Consider the following 25,614-nt stretch of genomic DNA (forward strand, 5'->3'; position numbering starts at 1 on the left):
CACATATATTTAAAAGAAAAATGTGGCCATTCTGGTTAAATTATCTGTAAAACAGGCTCTGTTCCATGGGTTTACAAATTTTAGCAACCAATGTGTTTCCCAGAGGATCTATTGATTGGTGTCCATCATTGTTCACTTGAATTTAATCAGTGAGAACAAGTGTACAGCTTAAAAAAGTCTTACATCAACATGACCATTTAACCATTCATCTCTTCAAGTGTCAGCCCTTTCAAGAAATAAAGCAGCCTACAATATATTGTCAGTTCAATAGTTTATAAACATGTAAAAGAACTGCCTTTATTACTATTTACATTTGTTAGCGATTTACACCTTTGCAGTGGGATACTGTTATAAGCACCCAATTTATATTTATGAATTTTTAAATTTGCTTCAGTATTGCTATGTAGCCTATAGATTGCGTTATATTGACTGCTGTCTGGTCACATGCCTGCATATATAACCAAGGACATCAAGAGATGTCTTGTGCTGTCCAGAATTCGGTTGCCAATATGCACAAGCGAGAATCAATCAACTGAGCAAATGCCATTAAATGTAGCCGTGTAGCATTTAAAAACTGCAGCATAACTGGAAAAACATGTTGTACAGGGCAGAAATTTTGAATGATGTATTTTAGGAATCCTGTACACTTGGTTGAACCATATTTTCTAACTTGCTCTACTGTCTAAACTAATATTGCATGAGCAACAAAAACAAATATTGAGCACAGTCCAGTATAAAGTGTAAGATCATGTATATAGCCTGCCATGGGTATTTCACCCACATTTACAAGATTGTTTTCTAGTAAACTGTTTCTAAATCTATTCTGAATGCTTTATTCTTAATTTAATTTGATTGTATTCGCAGCATATTTACTAGGTTCTCACCAATAAAGTGACCAGATGGGGGGGTTGTTCATATGGGTTATAACACAAGATCACCTTTGTGGGGAGAAATTAAAGTATTGAAGGGTGAGTTGAAAACCCCTGCAGTTACTTTGGGCGGGAGGGACAGGAACAGACAAACGGGAGCAAAGCTGGATGGCTTATCAAAATGCTGGGTGGAGCATCCATCTAAAAAGCACCTGGGTGGAACACTGCTTTTAATTTTACTTTTTGTCTACAATTTGAGGTCATAGGTCATCACTGTTTAACATGCAAATACTCCAGATCCTGTATGTATTTTTCCCACTATGAAGGTTGCCCTCTTCCTCTATGCCTTGTTTACTTGCTGACAATGTGGAGGTTAAAGGTCTCATTGCAGTTATGGGATAAAGAAACATGGCCTTTTATATCCTTGTGCTGAATTGTAAATGGTAATGTCAGCTTGGCCAGAATTACTACTGTGGGTATGTGATTCATATTCTAAAACTGTGCACACACAGGGGAAATAAATGAAAATATTGATCATTTCCACAACATGCACAATGCATGGAGTCATGAAACCGTTCAAGTTTATCCTGCAGCAGGGGGAAAGTACAAAAATTGATTTGACAACCGTATTTGTTTATTATAGACAAAAAGAAGCACACTATAAGTCACAGATGGGAGGTGCTAATCCCTAGACGCTCACCATTAAAGTGTGCAATTCCCCTTTTTAAGCAAAAGAGGGAGAGGTTGTGGCCCGGAGGAAAGATTAAAATAAAAATGTAGCTTTACTAAAACGTCCCCTTTAAAGGACTCCCGTCTCAGTCTTAAAGAAAATACAATTATTTAGGTAGAATGTAGGTAGGGGACCAGCAGCCTCTACTGGACTTTTCTGGATTGACTTGGGTTTCTCCTAATGAAGACAGGCAATTTATAGTAAGAACATTAAATATATTCAAAAAGACACTGCATATGGTACTGTCTTTTCATTTAATGATTGCCTTTGTGGTGCAAAAGATGAGTAAGAAAATAATTACTTCTATATATGGATAGTTATACCCATCTACATAGATGTTAAAACGCCACTTAAATTATTGCTGTGGTTTTTTTCTTCAAGTTAAATGCCTTGGAGAGAAACATGCTGACTTTGAAATCTGACCTTTCCTGTGCTCTATTTTTATTTTGGCAGGGGAGGACCCCTTGGAAGAAGACCAGAATGACCATGATTTGGATTCAGTGGCTGGTGTCCTCAAGCTACATTTTCGAGGGCTTGCAACTCCTCTTTTTCCAAAGGAAATCTTCCATGACCTCCTGAGCTGTGTCTGTAAGAATGCTTTTTTTTTTTTTTCTAAGCAGTGTAATTTAAGTCATTAGAGCAGTTGTTTCAAACAATAGGTGAACTATAGTTCACAGCATAGAACAACAATTGGATGGAGTCGGCAAATGCATGTGGACCTTTCTTAAACTGTCCAGCAATCATAGTGCAGAGATATCAGTCAGGATAAGCGGCCACAATGTATGAATAAAAGAATACCCATCTTTTTTTTTGTACAATAATGTCTTCACATTCATGGCCAACTCTTAAACATATAATATGGAAACGTTGGAGCGCTGTGATGTGTGAAAAATAAAATCACTTGATTTACTAAGGGAAGTGCTGGCCTGGGAATGCTTTATTCCAAATTGAGAGTGTGTGTGTGTGTGTGCAGCGATGCGTTTTTAATAGTTGCCCAAAGTTGCCTCAGTGAGGCAATTTCAGGCAACTATTGAAAACGCATCGCCGTGTGTGCATTAGCGCAGGCGACTTTTCATTGTAGCCTATGGGGAAAAACGCTGAGGCAGTTCAGGGAGATAGTTGCTCAAAAGACAAGGCGATTAGTAGCCAGGCGTCAAAATCTCCCTGAATCTCCTCGTGTGGCCTTACCCTAATGAATGCAGGCAAAGGCTCAAAAAATGCATACTTTTGTGTTTCTGCCCTAACATTTGCTCCATGTGTGCACACAGGCCAATATTGAGCCTGCAGGTGCAATTACACCAGGACGTGAATGGGACTGGATCAGCTTTTCTCTAACTAAATTTATACACAGATAAACAACCTCACGTGGAATTAGCCAAAGTAGCAACTCTCAAACCTACCTTCCACTGTCAAGAAACATCTGGCTCTGTCGTCCTGAGCACCAGCAAAACACAAGAAAGAATAAACCTTACTGCCTTAAAGGGGTTGTTCACTTTTACATTAACTTTTAGTATGATGCAGAGAGTGATATTTTGAGGCAATTTGCAATTGGTTTTCATTTTGTATTATTTGTGGTTTTGCTTTATGTAGCTTATTATTCAGTAGCTCTCTGCTGGGGTCCAAATTAGCCTAGCAACCACAATTTGATTAAGAGACTGGAATACAAATAGAAGAAGGCAAATGATTCAAAAACTATTAAAAAAAAAAAAAAAAAATGAAAACATTAAGGCCAGTTGAAAAGTTGCTTAGAAATAGCCGTTCTATAAACCACTAAAAAGTAACTTAAATGTGAATTACCCCTTTCAAGGGATACATGTCTATCCCTGTCGAAACATGGTAAATTATGATTTTGTGGCTTACAAGGTTCTATCAGTGCTTTGTACAGAAAGTGTTAAAATCTTTCGCTCTGGGGTAGTAGTGCTGGAAGGAAGTTATGCCAAATGATGACTGTATTATTCAGGAAGCCAGCAGGACTTCCAGTCCTACCCCCTATTCTTTGAAGTGGGTTTGCATCGTCACCATCTCACCATTGGGATGAATGATCCGATAGCTTGAGCGTCTAACCATTTTGCATCAAACACAATGAATGCATTATGAGCAGGCAAATCATTCCCACACACCAGATAATAAAAAGGGTAGCGTGATAGCATATAAACCATCAGACATGAAGTAAGGCTACAGACCTGGAAGCTTCTTTCTCTTCTAGTATTGAAAGAAATTACCCAATGTAGACAGATAAAAGCTATGCCCACATATAAATGTTAATCATTTTGCCCATTCTCCACCCCTTTTTTTCATGCAAGTAAGGCCCTGGTGCAGTGGGAATAGGGTGCCAGTTGGAAGTGATACAGTTGTTTTTGATCCCCCCAGGGGGTGGCTGCATCTACAGTAAAGAAACCTGTTATTTGCCACTATAAAACAAAGCCATTAATTCTCCTCTCTGCACAATATTTTTTTAGCAATGGACAACATTCAAGAGAGAGCATCCCACATGCGCAGAGTATTACTTTGTTTCCCTTCTTCTACACTAGTTCTCATGAGATACCTCTTCTCCTTCCTCAATCAGTGAGTATTCATGTCAGCCAGCATACTATTAAATGCTTGTTTGTTTATAATGTCAGATGTGTCCCTTATTGTTTTAGTTTATATTTTGTTCCATTGTTTTACCAGTTCTACTAGGGATACACTGAATCTATCATTTTTGGATTCCGCCAAATCCTGCACAAATGATTGGACTTAACCCCAATTTGCATATTCCATTTGGAGATATCTAAGAAAACAGTTTGCCACAATCGGCTGCGTTTTTAAGTGAAAACCAGTGTCAAATACTCCAAAACACCCAAAAGGCAAAAAAACATCTTCAAATGGTTAATGGGACCTCCGCCATTGGCTTTTACATGAATTTGACAGGTTTTAGCTGGAGTATTTTTGGATTAAGATTTCCAGATTCTCAAGATAAATCTTTTTTTTTTTTTTGTGAAAAAAAATTTGAATTCTAAGAGAAAATAAAACTTAACCTTAGGGCATAGTTATCAAAGGTCGAAGTTAAGAAAATCGTTCGATTCAAAGTTTTTTTTAACTTCGATCTTCGATCTCCCAAACCCCCACAATTGCCTCCATACAGGTTGTAGGAGGTCCCCCATAGGCTAAAACAGCACTTCGGCAGCTTTTAGGTGGCGAATGGTCGAAGTCGACCTTCGAATTTGAATTTGGAAGTTTTTTAAAATTCGAATCAAAGTATGACTATTCCCTGGTCGAAGTACACAAAAAATAGCTCGAAATTTTTCACTTCGAAACCTCACCTCGACCGTTGATAAATCTGCCCCTTAATAAATAGTCCTCTAAGTATTCAGAAATGGAATGCTTTTATATAAGATTCATGCAAATCCTGCAAAAATTGCTGGGATTTGCTGATTTGGCACATCCCGGTTTTCTACCCAATCATTAAATCTAGTCTTTCTCATCCTTATATCACGATTACCTGTTGTATTTCGCCATACTCTTTTTTTTTTTTTTTTGGGTCAGCTTTCCCTTTATTTGTACTCATACTCTGTTCCCATTAATATATTTTCCATCTATATCCCCTAACTCTCTGAATTTTCACATTTTATTTGTGTCCTTATGTGTTATATTAGTCTTATCAATGATACTCCTTATCTCTCCAAGCTCCTCCCTATAATCAGTTGTTGATATGGCATATCTCCTGTTTTCCCCTGCATGTTATGCCCTCTGTCTCACAAAAGTATACCTTCAACAAGTGCGGCAAACTCTCACTTGTATGTGTATGAAAGAGAAATCCCAACCACTCGAATGTTATTTCACAGTGTTAATCTCCTTGCAGTCTGTCTCAGTTTAGTGATGATAATATGATGGATCCCTACAATCTGGCCATCTGCTTTGGTCCAACCTTGATGTGTGTCCCTGACAATCATGACCAGGTGTCTTACCAATCACATATCAATGAGATCATCAAAACCATCATCATGCAGCATGAATGCATCTTTCCTGGTCCACGCGAGCTGGAGGGACCAGTCTATATCCCAGGGAGTGAAGACTGGTAAGGAAAAATAGAATGCAAGACTTATGTATTCTAAAGATGGAGTTAACCTTAACATTTAAATAAACTTGAAGCATAATATAAGCATATGCATGGACAGTCGGGGAAGAGCTCCACCCCTCATTTTCTAACATCACCTCCTCCTTTATATTAGCTTTTAAATCCTGCCTAACAAACAGACATACCCCTCCTCTGTCCCTCCAAAACAAAGTACAGCCGCTGATATTAACTGCCCAATCATGTGACTTGTTCAGCCATGTTTTGGCCACACCAATCATATCACATGTTTTTTTTTTTTATGCAACTAAAGCTTGCCTTCAATCCAAGAATTAAAAAAATAAGCACCTGCATTGAGGCCACTAGGAGCAACATCTAAGGGTGTGGACACACAGAGATACTAGTAGCAGCTACTTGTCTTGGCTACAAAATAGTCCTAATTGCCATTACTAAGACCATAACAAGTTTTAGGGTGGTGACACACAAGGAGATTAGTTGATAAATCTTCGCTACTGTGAGTGATTAATCTCCACTACATGCCTTCCCGCCGGCAAGGATGTGAATTTCCTTGTGAGGCAACTGCGTCTGATTTTGGGAAACGAAGCAACGGACATGCCATCCACTTGCGATTGATATTCTTGCTGGTGGGAAGGCATTTCGGGGAGATTAATTGCCCACTGTAGCGAAGATTTGCTAAAACACACATAGTGCCTCAGTTAGGGTAAGGTCACACGGGGGGATTTAGTCGCCCGGTGACTAATCTCCTCTTCTTCTGGGTGACAAGCTCCCCGACCTGCCTTCCCGCCGGCTATAATGAAAAATCGCCAGCAGGATGGCACTCGCCGTGCTTCGTTTTCCAAGGTCGCAGAAGTTGCCTCACGAGGAAAGTTCGGACGTCTTCGGAAAACGAAGTGCCATCCCGCTGGCGATGTTTCATTATATCCGGCGGGAAAGCAGTTCAGGGAGATTGTAGTCCAGAAGAGGCAGCGGTTAGTCGCCGGTCGACTAATTCTCCCCGAATCTCCCCATGTGACCTTACCCTAAAGCCAATTATCCCTATTGTCTATTTTGTAGCTGCTACTAGTAGCTCTGTATGTCTTCACCCTAATGGCCTGGTGAGGCACACTGGTTGGGGATCACAGAGCTAGACAGCGGGTTGAATGGCAAAATAAAGATGAAAAGGAATATGGTTACCAGGGTCACTGACATGGAAGGAGCAAAATAGAAAGTAATTCACAACCCATTAATAAAATGAGTTTCACATGGTACACTATGCAAATATAATATTTTAATGTCAAAATGCCCCTTTTAGAGGCATGTTTTCATCTACATTACACATCATATTTTAGGTCACAACAACTTTCATTTTTATGTTATACTTCCAAAAGTGACAAGTAAAAGGATTATGCCTTGCTTCCTAGGGCAAGTTTTAAAGTAGCCTGTAGCATTTGTTACAGGCAGTATTATACAGGCTTTTTTTAATGTATGGTAAAAAAGTGCCCTCTGGTGGAGAATTTGGCTAATGGCTTTTTTGTTTTACAAAGTGAACATTTGATGAAAGCTTCTCTCAGAGCCTGCAGAAACTCCTTCCATATCACTTGTTTCCAGATCCATAATTAGTTACTGTAATATCTCTATATCCTGTATGTCTTGTTAATATTTTCTTTACTATAGTGGTTCCTGGACTAGGTTGGTGGTCAAAAAAAAAAATAAAAAAAACATTGAGAACTGTAACTGAAAAAAAAGCACATGAAGCCTGTTGGCTGCTTTGGATACAATTCTTCAGGGGAAAAGCTCCACCTTTCATTTATAAACACATTGTGCAACGCATGTTATGAAATATGTGGGCTTCAGAAATCCTGAAATCAGTACTACTCTAGGTAATTTTTGATTTAGAATAGAATGAACATTTTTCGTTTATTTTTTGGCAAATTAAAATATTTATAGCAAAATGATCAAATGCTCAGTATGTATTGCTTTGTAAAGCCATGTAAGCATTCTGAAAGACAAATCTTACAAAGGAATAGAGAGTTTGCATGTTTTAAAGCTGTGCCTATATACATACATACTCACAGACATAATGTTAAAAACCACTCATCAACAACCAGCTTGTTTCCACAGCAATTCCACTATTACTTTTATTCCAGTAGTGCAAAGGAGAGAAGAATAAAATATTAGATTCTGTTAAAGGAGAAGGAAAGTCTGTTTGCACTTGGGAGTTAGGCACCCCCAAGTGATTGTACTGAAAACTGCAACGGCCCAGGATTATTCCAGTGAGCACCACAGAGCGATCCTCTTCCGGCTTATTCTTTCTTCAAATTTCCCGGGGCAAACGCATGCGCAGTTGAACAAAATAGTCGACTTTTTAGTTAAAGTTCAGCTTTTCGTTCTACTGTGCATGCGCAGCCGCACTAGGAAAGCGGAAGACGGAAGAGAATCACTCCGTGGTGCTCACTGGTATAACCCCGGGCCCGGCGTTTCAGGTAAGTCAATGCAATCACTTGGGGGTGCCTAACATTTGACACCCCAAGTGCAAACTCACTTTCCTTCTCCTTTAATGTTGCATGAATAGTTAAAAAACAGATGTCTACTCACAAATATACCGACAATACAAGCTGTCAAAATATCAAAAAGACCATGACGACTCCTGGCTTCCAGGATTCTTACAGATAATAGATACTGAGCATGGTTGACTCTGCTTCACTGGATATTCTTATTTTGTTTTACTATGGTGAATAGGAGTGAGTACTGCTCTGAGGATCCCTAACTGTTATAATGCGGCTGATAATATTGTCACTTGCAGTTACTTTGCAGGTGGCTTTCCAAGGTGCTGAGCTTCAATCAGATATCCATTCATGCCAAAATCACCAGCTTACCCATATGACCAATGTGATAGAACTATTCCATATTACTGTAGAACTACATAGCTCGTTATGGCAAAAGACAAAATTTGCTCCAAGCTGTATTGAAACGTGCAGAGCTTCAGGATAAACCATATTTGTAGTTAATGTAAAGGCCAGTCTACCTACCTGGCCTATTAAAATTAAGGAAACTTTTATTATGTTATAGAACAACCAATTCTAAGCAACTTTCTAATTGGTTTTTATTATTTAGTTAATTGCCTTTTGCTTCTGACTCTTTGCAGCTTTCAAATCCCTTCTTAAAAAAAATGCTCTGTAAGGCTACAAATGTATTGTTATTGTTACTTTTTAATTACTGATCCTTCTATTCAGGCACTCTCCTATTCATATCCCAGTTTCTTATTCAAATCAATGCTTGGTTGCTAGGGTAAAGAGCTGCTGAATATAAAGCTAAATAACTAAAAACCTTCAATAATAAAAAATGAAATGAAATGCAAATTGTCTCAGAATATCACTCTACATCATACTAAAAGTTATCTCAAAGGTGAATAATAACCCCTTTACGTTATGCTATTCCATAGCACAAGAAAACTGGAGAACTCCGTAGTGCAAAGATTTTGCTATGCTTATTTTGATCTAAAGAAAATAAAATAATTTTTATGGTATAACACCAAATTTTCCAGCAATCTTGGAATATACATATAATCAGATCTGTACTTGCCCTTCTTTGGCTCTGTAGTATTCAACAGTATTATATGACATATAAATGTGCTTTTTATTAGATACATGGGATACATTATTCTTGGATTAGTGGCTCGTAATATACTCTATGTTGATGTTCCTTGATCTGGTAGGTTAGGCACATGATAGGGGAAAGGTAATAGTTACTAAATTTAAGTACATAAATGGTTTACCTTGAGCTGTCTTTTCCTTTATTTTCTCTGCTACTGTGTACTTTTTCCACCATGCTGCTGTTTTTCCCAAACTCAACTTTTTTTTTTTTACTGTGCAGCGAGAGTTCTCACAGTGAGCCCATCTCAGCAGAAGACAGTGTGTTGGATATTACAACTGAATTGCAAAGTTCAGAAGAGGGTGAGTATCTACTTCCTTTCTTTATCGAAACAGTAGGTATTATCAAACTCATAATATTGCCAATATCTGTCCCTAGAAAAACCAATATGATATTGGCATTTTATTGGTCTTGAAGTTTTAATTCAGTACTATATCAGTACTATAAAAATTTAGTTACACACAGTTCTGTGTTTTTTTCTGTCATAAATGGTGGATGGCAAAAGGTAGAAACTTTTTTCCTAAAACATGTAGTCCAGTTATTCAGATGGTACTTCCTTATATTTGCTGCAAGCAACATGATTCCCATTATCTCTTCCTGTTTGGCAGCTGACAATTATTGTGGCCAGGCCACGGCCTTTGCATGCTTCAACACTGACAAAATAACTCTATTAAATTTGTTCAGATGAGTAAAGGGTGGGTGAGATGGCAAGAATAGCTGAAGTACCTAAATAAATACATAACATTTAGTTATACCAGGGGTTCCCAACCATTTATTTATTTTTTACCAGTGAGCCACATTCAATTGTAAAAAGAGTTGGGGAGGAACACAAGCATGAAAAAGTTCCTGGGGGGGGCAAATAAGGGCTGTAATTTGCTATTTGGTAGCTTCTTTGTGGACAGGCAGTCTAAATGAGACTCTGTTTGGCCGTACATCTGGTTTTAGGCAACTAATACTTGCCTCAAAGTCTGAAATTCAAAAGTATGCACCTGTTTTGAGGCCACTGGAAGCAACAGCCAAGGGTCTGGTGATCAACATGTTCCTCACAAGCCACTGGTTGGAGATCACAGAGTTGTCCTTACCTTTGTGTCTTCATTATACTCAAAAATTCCGATATGCTCTACCTATTTACCCTGTAGGGGTGCACTGTTTTGTAACAGTGTGGAAAGTAATTTTGTACCTGTAACCAAAGATTCTCCCTGCCTGATAGTTCTCTTAAAATAACAAGAGAATGCTGTTCTGCTACTGACACAAATAGGAGTTTTACATCCAATGGGGGGGGGGGAATGTTCTTGCATTTGTTTAACAGGATTTAGTAGTGGTAGTGTCTGTTAAAGATGAAAATTCCTGTCAACATTGCTGTGACAATGAGTAACACACCCTAATGTACTGAGAGACAGTGCTGCTGATTAAGGTAACGAGTATTGTTGGGCCTTGCTGCATGGGAAGAGAGGGCCTTTTTCCTGGGGGATAAGGAAATAAAGAGAATAGAGTGGAAGGATGATACAACAAAAAGAAAGGGATTAAAGAGGAAAAAAAGGTGAAATACAGCATATTTTTATGTCCACTGCATGGTAGTATGTAGCTGTTGAAGAACTTTTCTAATACCACAATGACTGTTTTTGTCTCTCAGTAGGCCCTCATTATACCCTAAAGGAATAGTAACATCAAAAAATTCAAGTTTTTTAAATGAATGACAATATAATGTACTGATGTCCTTATATAAATATAATTTATATAAAGCTTCTGTGTAGCCATAGGGGCAGCCATTCAAGCACAGGTTACACAGTACTGAAGTACTGAATCCCATTGTATACTACAGAGCTTATCTGTTATTAACTGTGTATCCTGTGCCTTTTCTCCCCTTTTCAGCTTTGAATGGCTGCCTCCATGGCTACAAATCGGTTTATTTATATAAACTATAGTAGAGGTTCTGAAGCAAATACACCAGTGCAGGGCAGCAGTACATTATATTTTCATTAGTTAAAACACTTACATTTTTTGGCGTTACTGTTCATTTAACTAACCCTATGATGAGTTGTTGAGTAAGGCACATATGTATCTGGACATAAACTTTCAGACCAGAATATAAAAACTTGTTAGGGATAAAAGTCACATGACTTCTGATTTTGTTTGCCTAAATAGTAAGGATGCTCCCAAAGGCTGCAAAATTGTGAATACCGGATATGGTGCATCCCTAAATGTTTACTGTTTAAATGATATATTTTCAATAAAATGTTTGTGGGTCTTATGCTGGTTATACTAGGAAAGATTTGCCCATTAGACCACCCTGCTGTTTGGCAACCCATGCGTTGGGCCAAATCAAGCTGATACAATCATTAGCCCCTAGGCCAATGAGTGGATCACTATGCAGGATTATGCATTCCCCTCAAAAGAGTGACCACAATCAACATGCTGGTGGGATTTAATAACCAACAAGACAGATGACAGGCCATTGGTAAGAATCAATACAAGGGCAAGTCATCTGCTAACTCTATTAAGGAAAAGTCTACAGCTTATGGTGCCTGTCTGTGGCCAGCTTTATTGTGCTGGGCTACCATGTATTATTTTGTTATACAATTGCTTGAGCTTATAATGGACACTATAACATGTAGACTCGGTAGTATAATTGATATAGGGCCACATTGCTATCTTTCACTATAGTCCTTTTATTTGATTCCAAATAAGGCAACATCTGCATGTAGTTCGTATAGGAAACTTGTCTGCTGATACCCCTTTTTGGCAAATGTGTTGACACAACATTTTTTGGGTTGTCCCCTTTATCTTTAAAAGACCGCAGCAGGTAGGTGAATCACAATAAAAAAAACAAAACTTCTCCAAGAATTGAATCTACACCTCCGATAGCATGGTGTAAACAGCCGTTCAAAAAAAGTTCAAAGTAGAACCTATGGCAGTGCTGTACAGCAGTTATGCAGTAAATTTACTGTACCATAAAATTGATGGGCAGTTAGTCCCTGTGAGCCATGCCTGCAGTAATCAGTACTGATATGCTTTTAGGACCCCCCCCCCCCCCGCTTTAAATGTTATTTGAGCTTTTGCCCACAGATCTCCCATGGAGTACATTTAGTCAAATATTTGCCTTTTTTAATGATTAGTTTTTCTCTGTAATAATAAAACAGTACAGTACCTTGTGCTCGATCCTAACTAAGCTGCAAAAATATATGTTGGTGCTAAACCAATTTAATATTTAAATGTTGTTTGGGCAACTTAAGGTATGGTCATCAAAACTGCACAATTTATTAAATAAAATTAAAGAATATATATTCTTTATTGCTGCTGAAATTGCTTGTTATTTCATATTAAAAAGCTGCAGCGCAAGACTAATGTGAGCGAAAACACTTTGGGCTCCTACGGCCCTTGAGCTTCTTTATTCATTCTAAGTTTCTTTGTCAGTTTCAACAATGTTGAACTGTTGAATGTTACAAAAATGACTGCCTTGCGGAAACCATGGAATAATGGTGCCTATGATTAAGGGATTGTATCCCGAAACGCGTAGGGCCTTTGATCCCTACTTTTAGCTTGCAATAAAGACTTTTTTCCTCTTCAAGTGGAGTGCCGTCCATTCCTTTGGCACAGAATGGTACAGTGAAACCTCAATTGTGCAAACATTGAAGTTTTTCTTGATTTTACACTGTTTTACGGTGGTCACACCAATATATTATGTGTAATAAAGTGCCCTGATTTTACGTTTGCCCAAAATTTACACCATGCTTTGTGGTCCCCTGAAAATGTAGAATGGAGGTTCTACAATATTTACATCCATATAAAAGAAGGAACATGACTGGAAATGTGTAATGAATAAGAAAGAACAAGATAACAAGAAACCGGTATTTTCTTGCTTGTGTGAAATCCATTAATATGTGTGAGGCTGGTTGAGAACAGTGTGAGTATATTGAGTAGCCACAACTTGTCAGCCGAGACTGTTGTGTACTGTATAGATTTAATGGATAGACCTAAACAATGTGCAATGGAAGAGATTTACAAAGGTAATGCTACGGTATATGAATGAATGCATTTTTGCCAACTACCCTTTTATTTTGATAAATGTTCTATTTACTAATTTGCTTTGTTATCACATACAGGTTACCACACCAACAGCACTGGATATAGCAGCCGGAGGATACTTACTGGAAGGTATGTTCTAAAACCAGCAGGGTGCGACTAGCATTAATTACTGTATAACTGATTTTATTTACAAAATGTGAAATTCAAAGTAGTTCTTCAAGGGGTCCAGCAGGTGTCAGTCGATGCTTAGTTTGCTGTATGTATACCTTTATGCATAGAGTGCTACACCATTGCTGTAATTTATTCTTTTAGTTTATTTCCTTGTATTTATACCAGCACTTTACGGACACTACACATCATTCACATTAGCCCCTGCCCCAGTAGAGCTTACAATACATGGTCCCTATCCCATTCACCCAATTGAACCTCTTTTGTACTTTGACTAAACTGTCAGTTTCTTTGCATAGATTGCACACCTTGGCTTTAAAACAGCAGGGCTTATTTATGCAAGCTACTTGCATCTTGTGTAGTTCTAACCTGTAGGCAAACGTGTACATGCATTGTACAAGCTTGTTGGGCTTGTATCTTGTTGGACACTTAAAGGGTCAAACCGGCAGTTTTGACAGATCACTCTCTGATCCATTTATGATCAGTCTGTACAAGCTGAAAGACTTGTGGTGATGCATATTTTTATTGGGTAGATGCAAGGGTCCTATATATGTATGATCATCTTCATTCACAGTGGGAAGTTAACCTAGAATAAAATTAGCCTTTTAAAGGTAGACAGTGCTTTATGTTGCAGCTATATTGTCCAAATGACTGCACTGCACCAGCAACTACCCTACGGTGTGCTGCAGTTGTATGATAAATAGCTTCCTTTATGGGAGCTTATTGGAAGAGGACATGGAGTCTATAAAAGTTAATAATTAAAAAAGTTGCATTAGTTGCAAATTTTAGTTCTCAGAATTCTACCTCTTTTTACAGTGGCTGTATTGTAGTTTGCATAACTCTTGCTTGCCCTAATGCTATTGATGTGTTATGACTATTGCACAGTGAACAGTTAGTAGAAAGGAACCTGAATACTGGACGAAATTTCTTTCTCCTGTAACCAATAACTTTTAACAAATTAGAATTCATCTCAAGGGCATAGAATATTGTGAGTCTCCCTTATACAAATCAGTTTGGGTTGGGTGCATAACATGGAAATGCCAGGTTTGCCAGACTAAAAATGAGCCTGCAACTGTCATGCAGTAGGACTTTCTGATTTTATATTAGGTACTTTAAGTCTATCAGAAATTAGTCTCACTATTCATTTGAAAATTTAATTGATAATAAATAAAAAGATTGTGTGGTTGGTGGGCTAAGTTAACTTGGCCAAGTCTCAGTCTCTCTACAGAACCAATTTTGGTTCTGTACATTACCACAATAAATTTTAAATGAAACCACTCCGATGCAGTTAAATTGCAGACTTTCAGCTTTAATTCAGTGGTTTGAACAAAAGGATTGCATAAAAATGCAAGGAACTAAAGCCTTTTTTTAACACACTCACTTGATTTCCCGGGCTCAAAAGCAATTGGACAATTGACTCAAAGGCTATTTCATGGGCAGGTGTGGGCAACTCTTTTGTTATGGCATTATCAATGAAGCAGATAAATACCAGTTGATTTGAGGGGGGTGCATGTATGCGGAATATTTTGCTGTGAACAGACGGTCAAAGGAGCTCTCCATGCAGGTGAAACAAGCCATCCTTAAGCTGCAAAAAAAGAAAAAACCCATCTGAAAAATTGCTACAATATTAGGAGTGGCAAAAACTACAGTTTGATACATCCTGAGAAAGAAAGAAAGCACTGGTGAACTCAGCAACGCAAAAAGACCTGGACGTCCACGGAAGACAACAGTGGTGGATGATCACAGAATCATTTCCATGGTGAAGAGAAACCCCTTCACAACAGCCAAACAAGTGAACAACAGGAGGTAAGCGTATCAATATCCAAGTCTATCGTAAAGAGAAGACTGCATGAAAGTAAATACAGAGGGTGCACTGCAAGGTGGAAACCACTCATAAGCATGAAGAATAGAAAGGCTAGATTGGACTTTGCTAAAAAAAACAAAAAAAAAACATCTAAAAAAGCCAGCACAGTTCTGGAAAAACATTCTTTGGACAGATGAAACCAAGATCAACCTCTACCAGAAAGACAGCAAGAAAAAAGTATGGAGAAGGCATGGAACAGCTCATGATCCAAAGCATACCACATCTCTATAAAACATGGCGGAGGCAGTGTGATGGCTTGGGTGTGCATGGCTGCCAGTGGCACTTGGACACTAGTGTTTATTGATGATGTGATACAGGACAGAAGCAGCCAAATGAATTCTGAGATGGTCAGAGACACTTTCTGCTCAAATCCAGCTAAATGCAGTCAAATTGATTGGAAGGCGTTTCATAATACAGATGGACAATGACCAAAATCATACAGCCAAAGCAACCCAGGAGTTTATTAAAGCAAAGAAGTGGAATATTCTGGAATGGCCAAGTCAGTCACCTGATCTGAACCCAATTGAGCATGCATTTTTTTACTTGTTGAAGACTAAACTTCGGTCAGAAAGGCCCACAAACAAACAGCAACTGAAAACTGCTGCAGTAAAGACCTGGTAGAGCATTAAAAAGGAGGAAACCCAGAATCTGGTGATGTCCATGAGTTCAAGACTACAGGCTGTCATTGCCAGCAAAGGGTTTTCAACCAAGTATTAGAAATTAACATTTTATTTTCAATTTGTCCAATTGCTTTTGAGCGCCTGAAATGAAGTGATTGTGTTAAAAAAAAAAGGCTTTAGTTACTTACATTTTTATGCAATCTTTTTGTTCAACCCACTGAATTAAAGCTGAGAGTTGTTTCATTTAAAATTCATTGTGGTAATGTAAAGAACCAAAATTTGAAAAAAGTTGTCTCTGTCCAAAGATTTATGGACCTAACTGTAAATGATTCAAAGTGAAATATATAATTAATAAATGCCACAAAGAAACTAAAACTATAAGCTTATAAACTGCTTTCAGTTATAAGCCGTGGGGATATCAGATGTGCCATAAAACTGTGATACTAATACTTGTATACCTGTAAAAATAAATTACAGTATGCCACCCTTTTTTAAGAGTTTAATGAATAGGGCTTGAACTGAATGTTTTGACTATTGTTTTTATTAGGATAAATCTATAGTTCTTAATATTTCTTGGGCTAACTACGATCCACACACGGCCCAAAAATTGTACCACATTTCGATTCGCACACCTTTATCTTTGCATCTGTGGTCAGCTTAAGAAATTTGTATGCAACACTACACATACTTACATCTTTTAAAAGCAATGAATGGGCAACCAATGCCTATAGAACTGAAATGTATACAGAATGTAAATAATAATATAATGTTTAGCTGCTGAACAGGAAAATCTGAATGTTATAATTATGTGAGATTTTATCACCCTAGAACAGAAAGCAGTAGCATGTGGCCTTTTGTTTTTTTATTATATAGTGAAGATCCCCCAAGCGAGAGGTCAAGCCCTCGATCTGAATCTGAGCAAAGCTCTGAGCCACTTCCTCAAGAAAAGGTCACCGCAAGAGCCACTCTCAGCTGTCCTGCAGGGAGTCATGTGGCTGATATATACCTTGCTAATATTAACAAGTAAGTATTGCATGCAGCCATAAAACATCAAGCTAGAACCTATAAGGCAATGTATGGATGATCTAAAACCAAAATATAATGAAGGTTTTTATTACTATGAATAAAATATAGACCTTGCAGTTGTAGGTCACAAATATATTTCCCAGTACTGTTTGTGTATACACTTAGTGACCATTCCAGAAGTGTCATCCGCTTGAACCAGTAACGTAACTAGAGGGGGGCGGGCCCTGGTGCGTGACGCGCAGCTGGGCCCCCGCCCCCCTCCTTACGACCTGCATTTCAATGTCGCGCGGGCTGCCGGGGGGCCCTGAGAGGGTGTGGGCCTTGGCCCGCTCGCACCCCCTGCTCCCCCGGTAGTTCCGCTACTGACTTGAACCTACCTATTTCAAATTTTCCTTTGCAGACAGAGGAAGAGGCCAGAATCTGGAAGCATTCGGAGAACGTTCCGGCAGAGTGATAGCCTCTCTAGTTCTGATACATCAGAGCCAGCTTCCCCCGGAGGATCAGTAAGACCTGCATCTCAACCTGTCATGAGCCAAAACTTCTCTAGGGAGGCTCCAGACCGCTGCTCTATCAGTGGACATGGCACAGTCAGCAACATTAGTCGACATGCGTCCCTGAAGAACCGGATGGATAGCCCTCAAATACGTAAAGCAATGGCGGCAGGAAGGTCAAAGAGCTTCAACAATCACCGCCCACTGGATCCAGAAGTCATTGCTCAGGTAGATGTCAGTGGTTGGCGCTGCTGTAGAACTTCACACAATTTCATTGTGATTGTACTTAAACACAAGGTGATAGAAGGTCCTTGTGCAATCAACTGTATCCTCTAAAATATTGTTTCTAATGTGACTTACTTATAAGTGTTTTATTGTTTGTGTAGCTGGAACATTTACTACACAGCCTACTATAATAAAGAGGTTTCCTATCATATATAATTATTTGAACACATAGTAGTGAGGTGGGGGAAATTTCAGGGAAGTTTGGCAAACACCATTAGCTTTTCTGTTTGTGTTCTCCTAGGCAGTAGGATCCACTGAAAGTGTCATTTGACAATTTTGTTTCCTGCCATTGTCACTGTCTAGTAGTACAAATATGGGATCCATTATCCAGGAAACCCATTATTCAGAAAGTTCCGAATTACAGAAAGGCTATTTTTCATAGACTCAATTTTATCCAAATTTTTATATATGATTTCCTTTTTCTCTGTAATAATAAAACAGTACCTTGTACTTGATCCAACTAAAATATAATTAATCCTAATTGGAAGCAAAACCGGCCTATTGGGTTTATTTTATGTTTACATGATTTTCTAGCAGACTTAAGGTATGAAAATCGAAATTACGGCAAGCCCCAGGTCCCAAATATTCTGGATAATAGATTCCATACCTGTAGTAGTGGCTATAACACAGTGCAGAGTTGCTTGAATTTTCATAACATTTTCAGGGTTTCTATCAAATGACTATGATGGATTATGTATACAATTATAATTTATTTCCTCCATTTTTACTTCTCAGGATATTGAAGCTACCATGAACTCTGCTCTTAATGAACTCAGGGAGCTTGAGCGCCAAAGCAATGCTAAACATGCCCCTGATGTGGTGCTGGACACCTTGGAGCCTCTAAAGACCTCTCCTGTGGCTGCCCCTAATTCTGAGCCTTCCAGTCCCCTCCATGCCCAGTCCCTGAGGGATGTGGAACCTGGTTTCCAGCGAAGCTCCAGCTCAGCTAGCGATATCACTTGTTCTTTCCGTACTGCCAAATCTGTGCGGCTTCCCCCATCTCGACCTCCAGCCACAAGGCCTAAACCTAATATGTTCCCCAAATCTGGGCCCCAAGCTGCAAGTGGAGTAGGTTCTACATCCGGTCAGCAGCCTCCTGACAAGTCTTGTCCAGTGTGATGCTGGGTGTGGGGACATCACTGTGAAATCAATGTTAAGTCTTCAGTGTGTACATAGAGACTTGAGGGTCATAAGAAGCCTTAAAATAAAGGCGGGGAGAGGTTAAAATGGGGATAGAACTGAAGGTGTCAGTCCCATGCAGGACCAAAAAGAAGAAAAAGCTGAGTGCAAACTGTTTAATAGGTCAGTCCAACTCAGGGCAGAAGTGACCGCATGATAGCAATGTTTAATGTGTTAGCGGTCAGTCTGACTTGTGTAGCAATGTGATCTAAGGACAGCAACACATTTAATCAGTTCACAGGACAGTTCCAACGCCAAACTACATAAACTACCAACTGGGTTTAAAATATTGTTCAGTGTATGAAACTGTCCCTGTGTTTAGTTACTAGTTAGGATTCAACTGGATGTAGAGACTGCACCAAAATATGACCAGGGTAAGTTTTAGGCTCACAAGTTCATTTTAAGCATCAGCCATTCAGTTATGTTACAAAGTATGTCACTGCTATTAATCTTTTTCCCTTATATAAGGGATTGTTATGCTGTCATTTTTGACAAGTTACTGAAATCTTTAAAAATGGTTCAAATGCCTTAAATGATACTGTATTTACAGGTGGTGTTTTTAATTTTAAAGATCTTTCCTGGCTAATGCCTGTTAAGTAATTCCTGCAGGGCAACAGTAGCTTGTTGCATGCCTATAGTTTGTGCTGGGCACAGTACGCAAAGAAGCTCCCCTAGTACAGGACCATGTAAACAAATGCAATATGTTACTTTTTGCTGCTGGAATCCCTTTAATTGTTGTTGATCTACATTGTTTTGATTCTGTACTTTCCTCTTTGTATAATGGAGGGTGCTTATGTTAGAGGGAATATGTCCAAGCTGTAGCAGCCCACCGACCCTAATGAATTGGGATCTATAGTTTTTCAGTAGTAGACACCCTAGTAGCCTTCTTGGCTTTTGAAAGAGAGTGTCATTTAAGTATCCACTTTTTAGGTTGGTTTTGTTTTTAGCATTTTGCATTGTGGTTATATTCTTTTCTCTCTTATTGAATACAAGAACACATTCACCATTTGAAAAAGAAAAATATCACATAAAAGTCATATCAATTCATTTTCGGTTGAAGGGGCAATAGCCTGGCTGCTTTTTTTTTTTTTTTTTTTAAGGAAGGATGTCTAAGATGCTTTGCAGCTGCCTGAGGGTTTATTCAGGTAATTTTTTTTTGGGGGGGGGGTGTTGGGGAAAACAGATTTGTTTCCCTAGATACATAAAGCTTGAAGGTCATAGGGTGAGATTTAGGGTGAAAATATCTCCTGCCCTAGATACTCTTGGAACTATTTCTGAATGACAGACAACCAGTGTTTTACTTGTTATGAGCTATGGGGAGATGGGATTAAAAGGACTGAACCTGACGCAAAAGATCTTAAAATGAACAGTTTGAAAACTTTAATCTAGAATTCAGGGAAAGATAAGTAGATGAGAGAATGGCTTCCTATGAGTTTACTTTGGCATTGTTGGGTTTGTAGCTTGTCCTTTGTAATATTAATATGTTATTTTAAAAAAAAACTTTCAACCATTACGTTGATATCAAGTACAGTTCCAATAACCTACCCCTCGCTAAAGCCTTGGGCTACAATTTGTGCCCTTTGTTCTACCCAGGAAGTGAAACTGGCCACCATTGCTTAAAAGATGGAACAGTGTTCATGATCAAAATGGTTCTATTGATTCAAACTTTAACTTCATGGCTGATTATTAAATGTAGCATTCCTGTCCAGGCTGCTTTCCAAAACACATAAAAAACCTTGTCCTCACCCTTGTTCCAGACACAAGGAACTTAAGGAAACAGTAACACCACAAAAGAAAAGCATCTCAAACTAATGAAAATATAAGGTACTTTTGTGCTACACTGGTAAAGCTGGTGTGTTTGCTTCAGAAAAACAACTATAGTTTATATAAAGAAGCTGCTGTGTAGCCATGGGGGCAGCCATTCAAAGCTAGAAAAGGAGAAAAGGCAAAGGTTACACAGCAGATAACAAATGAGCTCTGTAATATACAATGGTATACTACACAACATATCAGTTATCTACTGTGTATCCTGTGCTTTAATGGCTGTCCCCATGCTTCCTTATATAAACAATAGTTGTGTTTCTGATGTAAATACATTCATGCACGGCAACAAGACATTTTAATTTCATTACTTTCAAACACTTCACTTTCATTTGTTGGTGTTGCTGTTCCTTTAAAGGAAAACATGGCTATGGAGCAATCTCACAGCAAGCTGGAGTATTATGTGTATCTTCTGAACAATCTTTATCACATTTTTCAATGCTTGGGAATCAAAAACAATGACACCATCAGCAGCAATACTTTTTTAGCCATTTCTGTGCAATAAGAGACTTTAGGCGTGTGTGTGTAGTATCTACACAACAGGGGAGTACAATTTGGTCTTATTGAAGAAAGCCTGCAGGCCAGAAATAAGGCAAAATTGTTTTTTTCATATTCAACTCAGTAATAAATAAAAGGCTGGTTAATGCCAATTTGTTGGAAATAAAATGTACTCTGAATCAGCTCATTAAGTAAAGTGATGTCCCTTAATGAAATGTCATGGAGAATAACACTGGAAAGTGATTATGTTATTACCCAATAAGGGATTGTACGCTAATAAAAAGCTATAAATATATCAGCAGTCATATCTTTCTCCTCTCAGATGAAACAAAAATGAATGTGTTGAACTAACCTGACACTACAGCTACATACAGATACAGTAGCACTCTTAGTATTCGGGGATTCACCGGATACACACCACACTTAATACATATTTCGTTATGCAGAGCTATTGGGCTATAGCCCACACATGAAAATGATGAATAATCAGTGGAGAATGCTGGGAAACTGAAAACCCACACTTTATGTGACCAGAATAAGGTTTCTCATTTAATTAATTTGCTGCCACAGTTTTGTTTTCACTAACCCATGGTGCTTGAAGAACACTTTAACACTAAAGGAACAGTAACATCAAAAATTAAAGCGTTTTAAAATAATGAGAATATAACGTACTGTTGCCCTGCACAGGTTAAACTGCTGTGTTTGCTTCAGAAACACTACTATAGTTTATACATGGGGGCAGCCATTCATAAGAGAAAAGGCTCAGGTTACACAGCAGATAGCAGAAAAGCTCTGTAGAGCATAATCTGTTATCCACTATTTAACCTGTGCCATATAGCCTTGTTTCAATTTCCGCCATTGCTACACAGCAGCTTGTTTTTATGAACTATAGTAGTATAACACACCAGTATTACCAGTACAGGGCAACAGTACATTATATTTTCATTACTTTAAAATATAGATGAGGCATTTAGAGGGGTATGTGCATGCAGTTCATAAGGAACCCACCCCTCGAGTGAAAATAAAAACACATTATCCCCAAAAAATATGTGCCATATCAGAACAGAGCAGCACATTTTCCCTACAAACAGGTACATGGGAATGAGTAGAATGTGAGGAATATAGAATTCATCAGGAATGATGTTCATGATGTCCACATCTGAAAAGCAGTGCATGCAATTTTAAATATAGGATGCTCTACTCTCAGAGTAAATATATATTTGTTACTGTTCCAAAATGTTGTGTATGGAAAAAATCTTTTCAGTAGAAGCCTTCGACTTGAAGAGAACATCTAGGTTCAACCCTTTGTGTAGTGCTAACCTGCAATAAGTCATCCAATCAGATTTCTGCCGTAGCTGCTTATGCGTACAAGGCATGCATTTTCGGAATCCGTGCTGCTATGCATTTTAGGAGTTTTTGGAGTTGCCATATTGCTTCAACAATAAAGATGAACATTAGAATCCCCGTTTATATCTGAAGTGAGGCAGCAGTGTGTCCGCTCCTAGAAATATATAAGGCATATATGCAAAGGAATTGTGTAACCAGTCAGCTATGTGGTCACGTCTAAACATACAGTATAAAGATTTCCCTTTCTCTCTTGTTCCAGAGGGTTTAATGCATACTTCTATCTCTGGTGACATACGGGTTGCAAGTCTGACTCCTGCATAAATTGGACTCATTTTTCATATCGTGCAGGGAACCTTCATTTTCTTTGCATATATATTGGGAAAGTGAGCAACAATCTAATATTGTGCTCTTTGCAATAAATCCACACAGTACATCAGCTTTTTTTTTTTATGGCACTTTGACCACTGAAATGCAGTGTTTTGGTATTTTATTTTTCTTTCCTTGTTTAATTTTATTCTGTATAATTTCTGTTTCGGGAGTGATGTCATCCAATGGGTGAATGATACTGTTGTTTAGAAGAATGTTTTTGTCATATGTAACCCTCATATTAAAAAAAAAAATGCCATTTACACGTGGTCTCCCACTTCCCCTCACCTTTCAAACGCCACCACCACCACAACAACAACCAGCAATGTTTTCACAACTGGAAAAATGTAAGTCAGTTTTTGTGCTTTGTATTCTCTCAAATCCCAGGCTGACTGGTGAAGAGGTTTAAATGTGGAAACTATTCAATAAACTGTGTTTTTAGTTAATGTCTGTGTGCTTTTTCAGATTTGTAAGTGGGACCCCGAGCCCTTGACAGGAGTGACTGTTTGTATGTAGCCTTGGGCCACTAAAATGAAGAGCATGGGCAAATTAAGCAACATAGTAATTACACAGATTCTTTTTGAATGCCAGACACAAGGATTGCAGCAATCTTTTATCTTATAAACATATTCGAATACATGTGCTCATTGGCTGGCATTATGATCTAAGCAGCTTTTGTGCTTGGGGAGCTGTGAGAACAAAGCCAGGCACATGAGGCAAATCTCAGAGCTGAAATTCACTTTGGCGCATGTGCCTGAACCCAAACCAACTCCAACTCAGAGGTTTTAGGTGCAGGCAAAGAAGAAGGCTGATGTGGGCTGATTCTTGGCCAACGGAAGACCAGCCCAGTCTGGCATCAGCCTTAGATAGCATGCAAGAAGAAAAATTGCACACCTCTATAACTTGTGTTCCTTGCTGGAAAAATAGGCTGGAAGAACCGCACACACTATCTATACACGGAACAGCTCAGGAATACTACTAATCTCTATAAAGATGATGGCTTTTCTAACAGGCATTCCTTCAGAACATGTATGTATGTATATTATAATTTATATAAAGCTACTTATGTGCACACCAATGGCAGATGTCCCATTTGCAACTGGAAGATATCCTGATCTGCTCTGGGTTTCGTGTAATACGAAGAATTTGTGGTTTTCGGGCCTCAAATCCAAAAGTCGTACGGTCGGATTTTTTTCACAATTTTATGGAGTCTTTCCCACACCAGATTTTTTTTAGTTAATTTATTAATAAATACGGTAAAATGTGCACAGGAGTTTAGTTGAAGTGGTTTTAAGGAAATAGTTTGGATTTTAGTAAATAACGCCCTAAGTGTGTTTTTGTGAGTTCAACATGAATCTCTCTATTTTATGATCAAGTAACAATGCAATATGTAGCATTTAAAGAAAACCGTATGACACCGCTTTGCTAAAACACAGATCTGGATGGTAAAAATAGGTTCAGGGTTGGACTGGGACACCCCCCACCGACCCAGACCCCTTATATGTGACTAAAGGCTCCCCCCTGACCTCCCAGAGGTATTGAAATATTGAAGGCACATGTGGGGGGGGAGGGAGTGGGGTTGCCACAGGCCACGAAGAAACAAATATTCATAATTCCCAATCATAAACCATTTCATGGGACAGATAAGTATAGTTGTGAACATGGATGTGTGTCTGTTGTCAGCATTGTGAAATCTGCACTCTGCCTCTTTAAGAGGCTCATCTTTGCGAGAAACAAAAGTGAAACAAGGATGTACAGTGTGAGAGTGCAGAAATGTCTGTGCATAAAGTCTCAGGCAAGGGCAGGTGCCACTGTGATTTATATACAAAGAGCAGATAATTGAGCAGGTCGGTATTCAATACTTCAACCTTGGAAGGTCCAACAGTAGCACTGAATCTTCAGTCAGACACATATGGTATGTATTTGTTCATCTACTGAACTAAACTGCTGGCTATACCCTGCAGGACATACCTGATGATTGTGTTTAGCCCTGGATGAGAACTTTCTTCCAAGTATATATTGTATGCATGCTGTTGTGTATTATTATCTCCTGATTTGTGTTGTAACTGCAAACTTCTGTTAATCTCTGTACAGCCTACGTCAGTGCTGCACTATTTCTTTAAAATGTAATCTCAAATTCACCTATTTACACTCCTGTTCACCTACTCACACGTAAATAACAAGCAGAGCATGAGGGCACAGCTTATTGTGCTTGTATGCATCCAGTATTTCCATGCATTCACAGGAAAGGGAACTGCCATAATGCTTGCCTGAATTGATGTATTATCTGTAGAACGGCACAGTTTGTTTAAAACCACTAGGGATCCTGCTCAATAACTGCCAATGGGAAATGCATCATCTGATGCAAGCAGTTTCCTTTCTAACCTCTATGCAGTGGGCACTTACGATCTAATTCATGAAAATTAAATTAGGTACAAACATTAGTAGGTTATGTTTTAGTATCACAAGATGTTAGGATTAGTATTCCTCTTCCTCATACAAATGCACTGGCCTGGGGTACTTTTCCTGTGGTGCCCCTCAGTGATTCTACCTTTTTTTTTCTCCATCAAGCAGGAAGTATAAATAACAAAAAACGAATCATTACTGGAGAACAAATCG

The 25,614-nt window shown here is 38.6% G+C and overlaps 2 protein-coding genes across 9 annotated transcripts in view; both read left to right on the forward strand.

Annotated features, from left to right (window-relative positions):
- Positions 1-20,680, forward strand: part of srgap2.S (SLIT-ROBO Rho GTPase activating protein 2 S homeolog) — a 113,004-nt gene extending 92,324 nt beyond the window's left edge. For all 7 annotated transcript variants that reach the window (XM_041583880.1, XM_018249381.2, XM_041583881.1 and 4 more), the window contains 8 exons: positions 2,053-2,187; positions 4,059-4,164; positions 5,441-5,656; positions 9,527-9,606; positions 13,408-13,459; positions 16,856-17,005; positions 17,409-17,727; positions 18,520-20,680. In XM_041583880.1, coding sequence (XP_041439814.1) covers positions 2,053-2,187; positions 4,059-4,164; positions 5,441-5,656; positions 9,527-9,606; positions 13,408-13,459; positions 16,856-17,005; positions 17,409-17,727; positions 18,520-18,903 — 1,442 coding nt within the window. In that variant the 3' untranslated portion in view covers positions 18,904-20,680. The remainder of the gene's footprint in view (positions 1-2,052; positions 2,188-4,058; positions 4,165-5,440; positions 5,657-9,526; positions 9,607-13,407; positions 13,460-16,855; positions 17,006-17,408; positions 17,728-18,519) is intronic.
- Positions 20,681-22,114: 1,434 nt separating this feature from the next.
- Positions 22,115-25,614, forward strand: part of ikbke.S (inhibitor of nuclear factor kappa B kinase subunit epsilon S homeolog) — a 38,171-nt gene continuing 34,671 nt past the window's right edge. Inside the window, exon 1 of one of the 2 annotated variants that reach the window (XM_041583882.1) lies at positions 22,115-24,024. The gene's annotated coding sequence lies outside the window, so the exon portion shown is untranslated. Of the gene's footprint in view, positions 24,025-24,257; positions 24,911-25,614 lie in introns of those variants that run through there. The other variant, XM_018249386.2, reaches the window with a different exon arrangement.

Source organism: Xenopus laevis, chromosome 2S (assembly GCF_017654675.1).
Source record: "Xenopus laevis strain J_2021 chromosome 2S, Xenopus_laevis_v10.1, whole genome shotgun sequence".
Lineage (NCBI taxonomy): Eukaryota > Metazoa > Chordata > Amphibia > Anura > Pipidae > Xenopus > Xenopus laevis.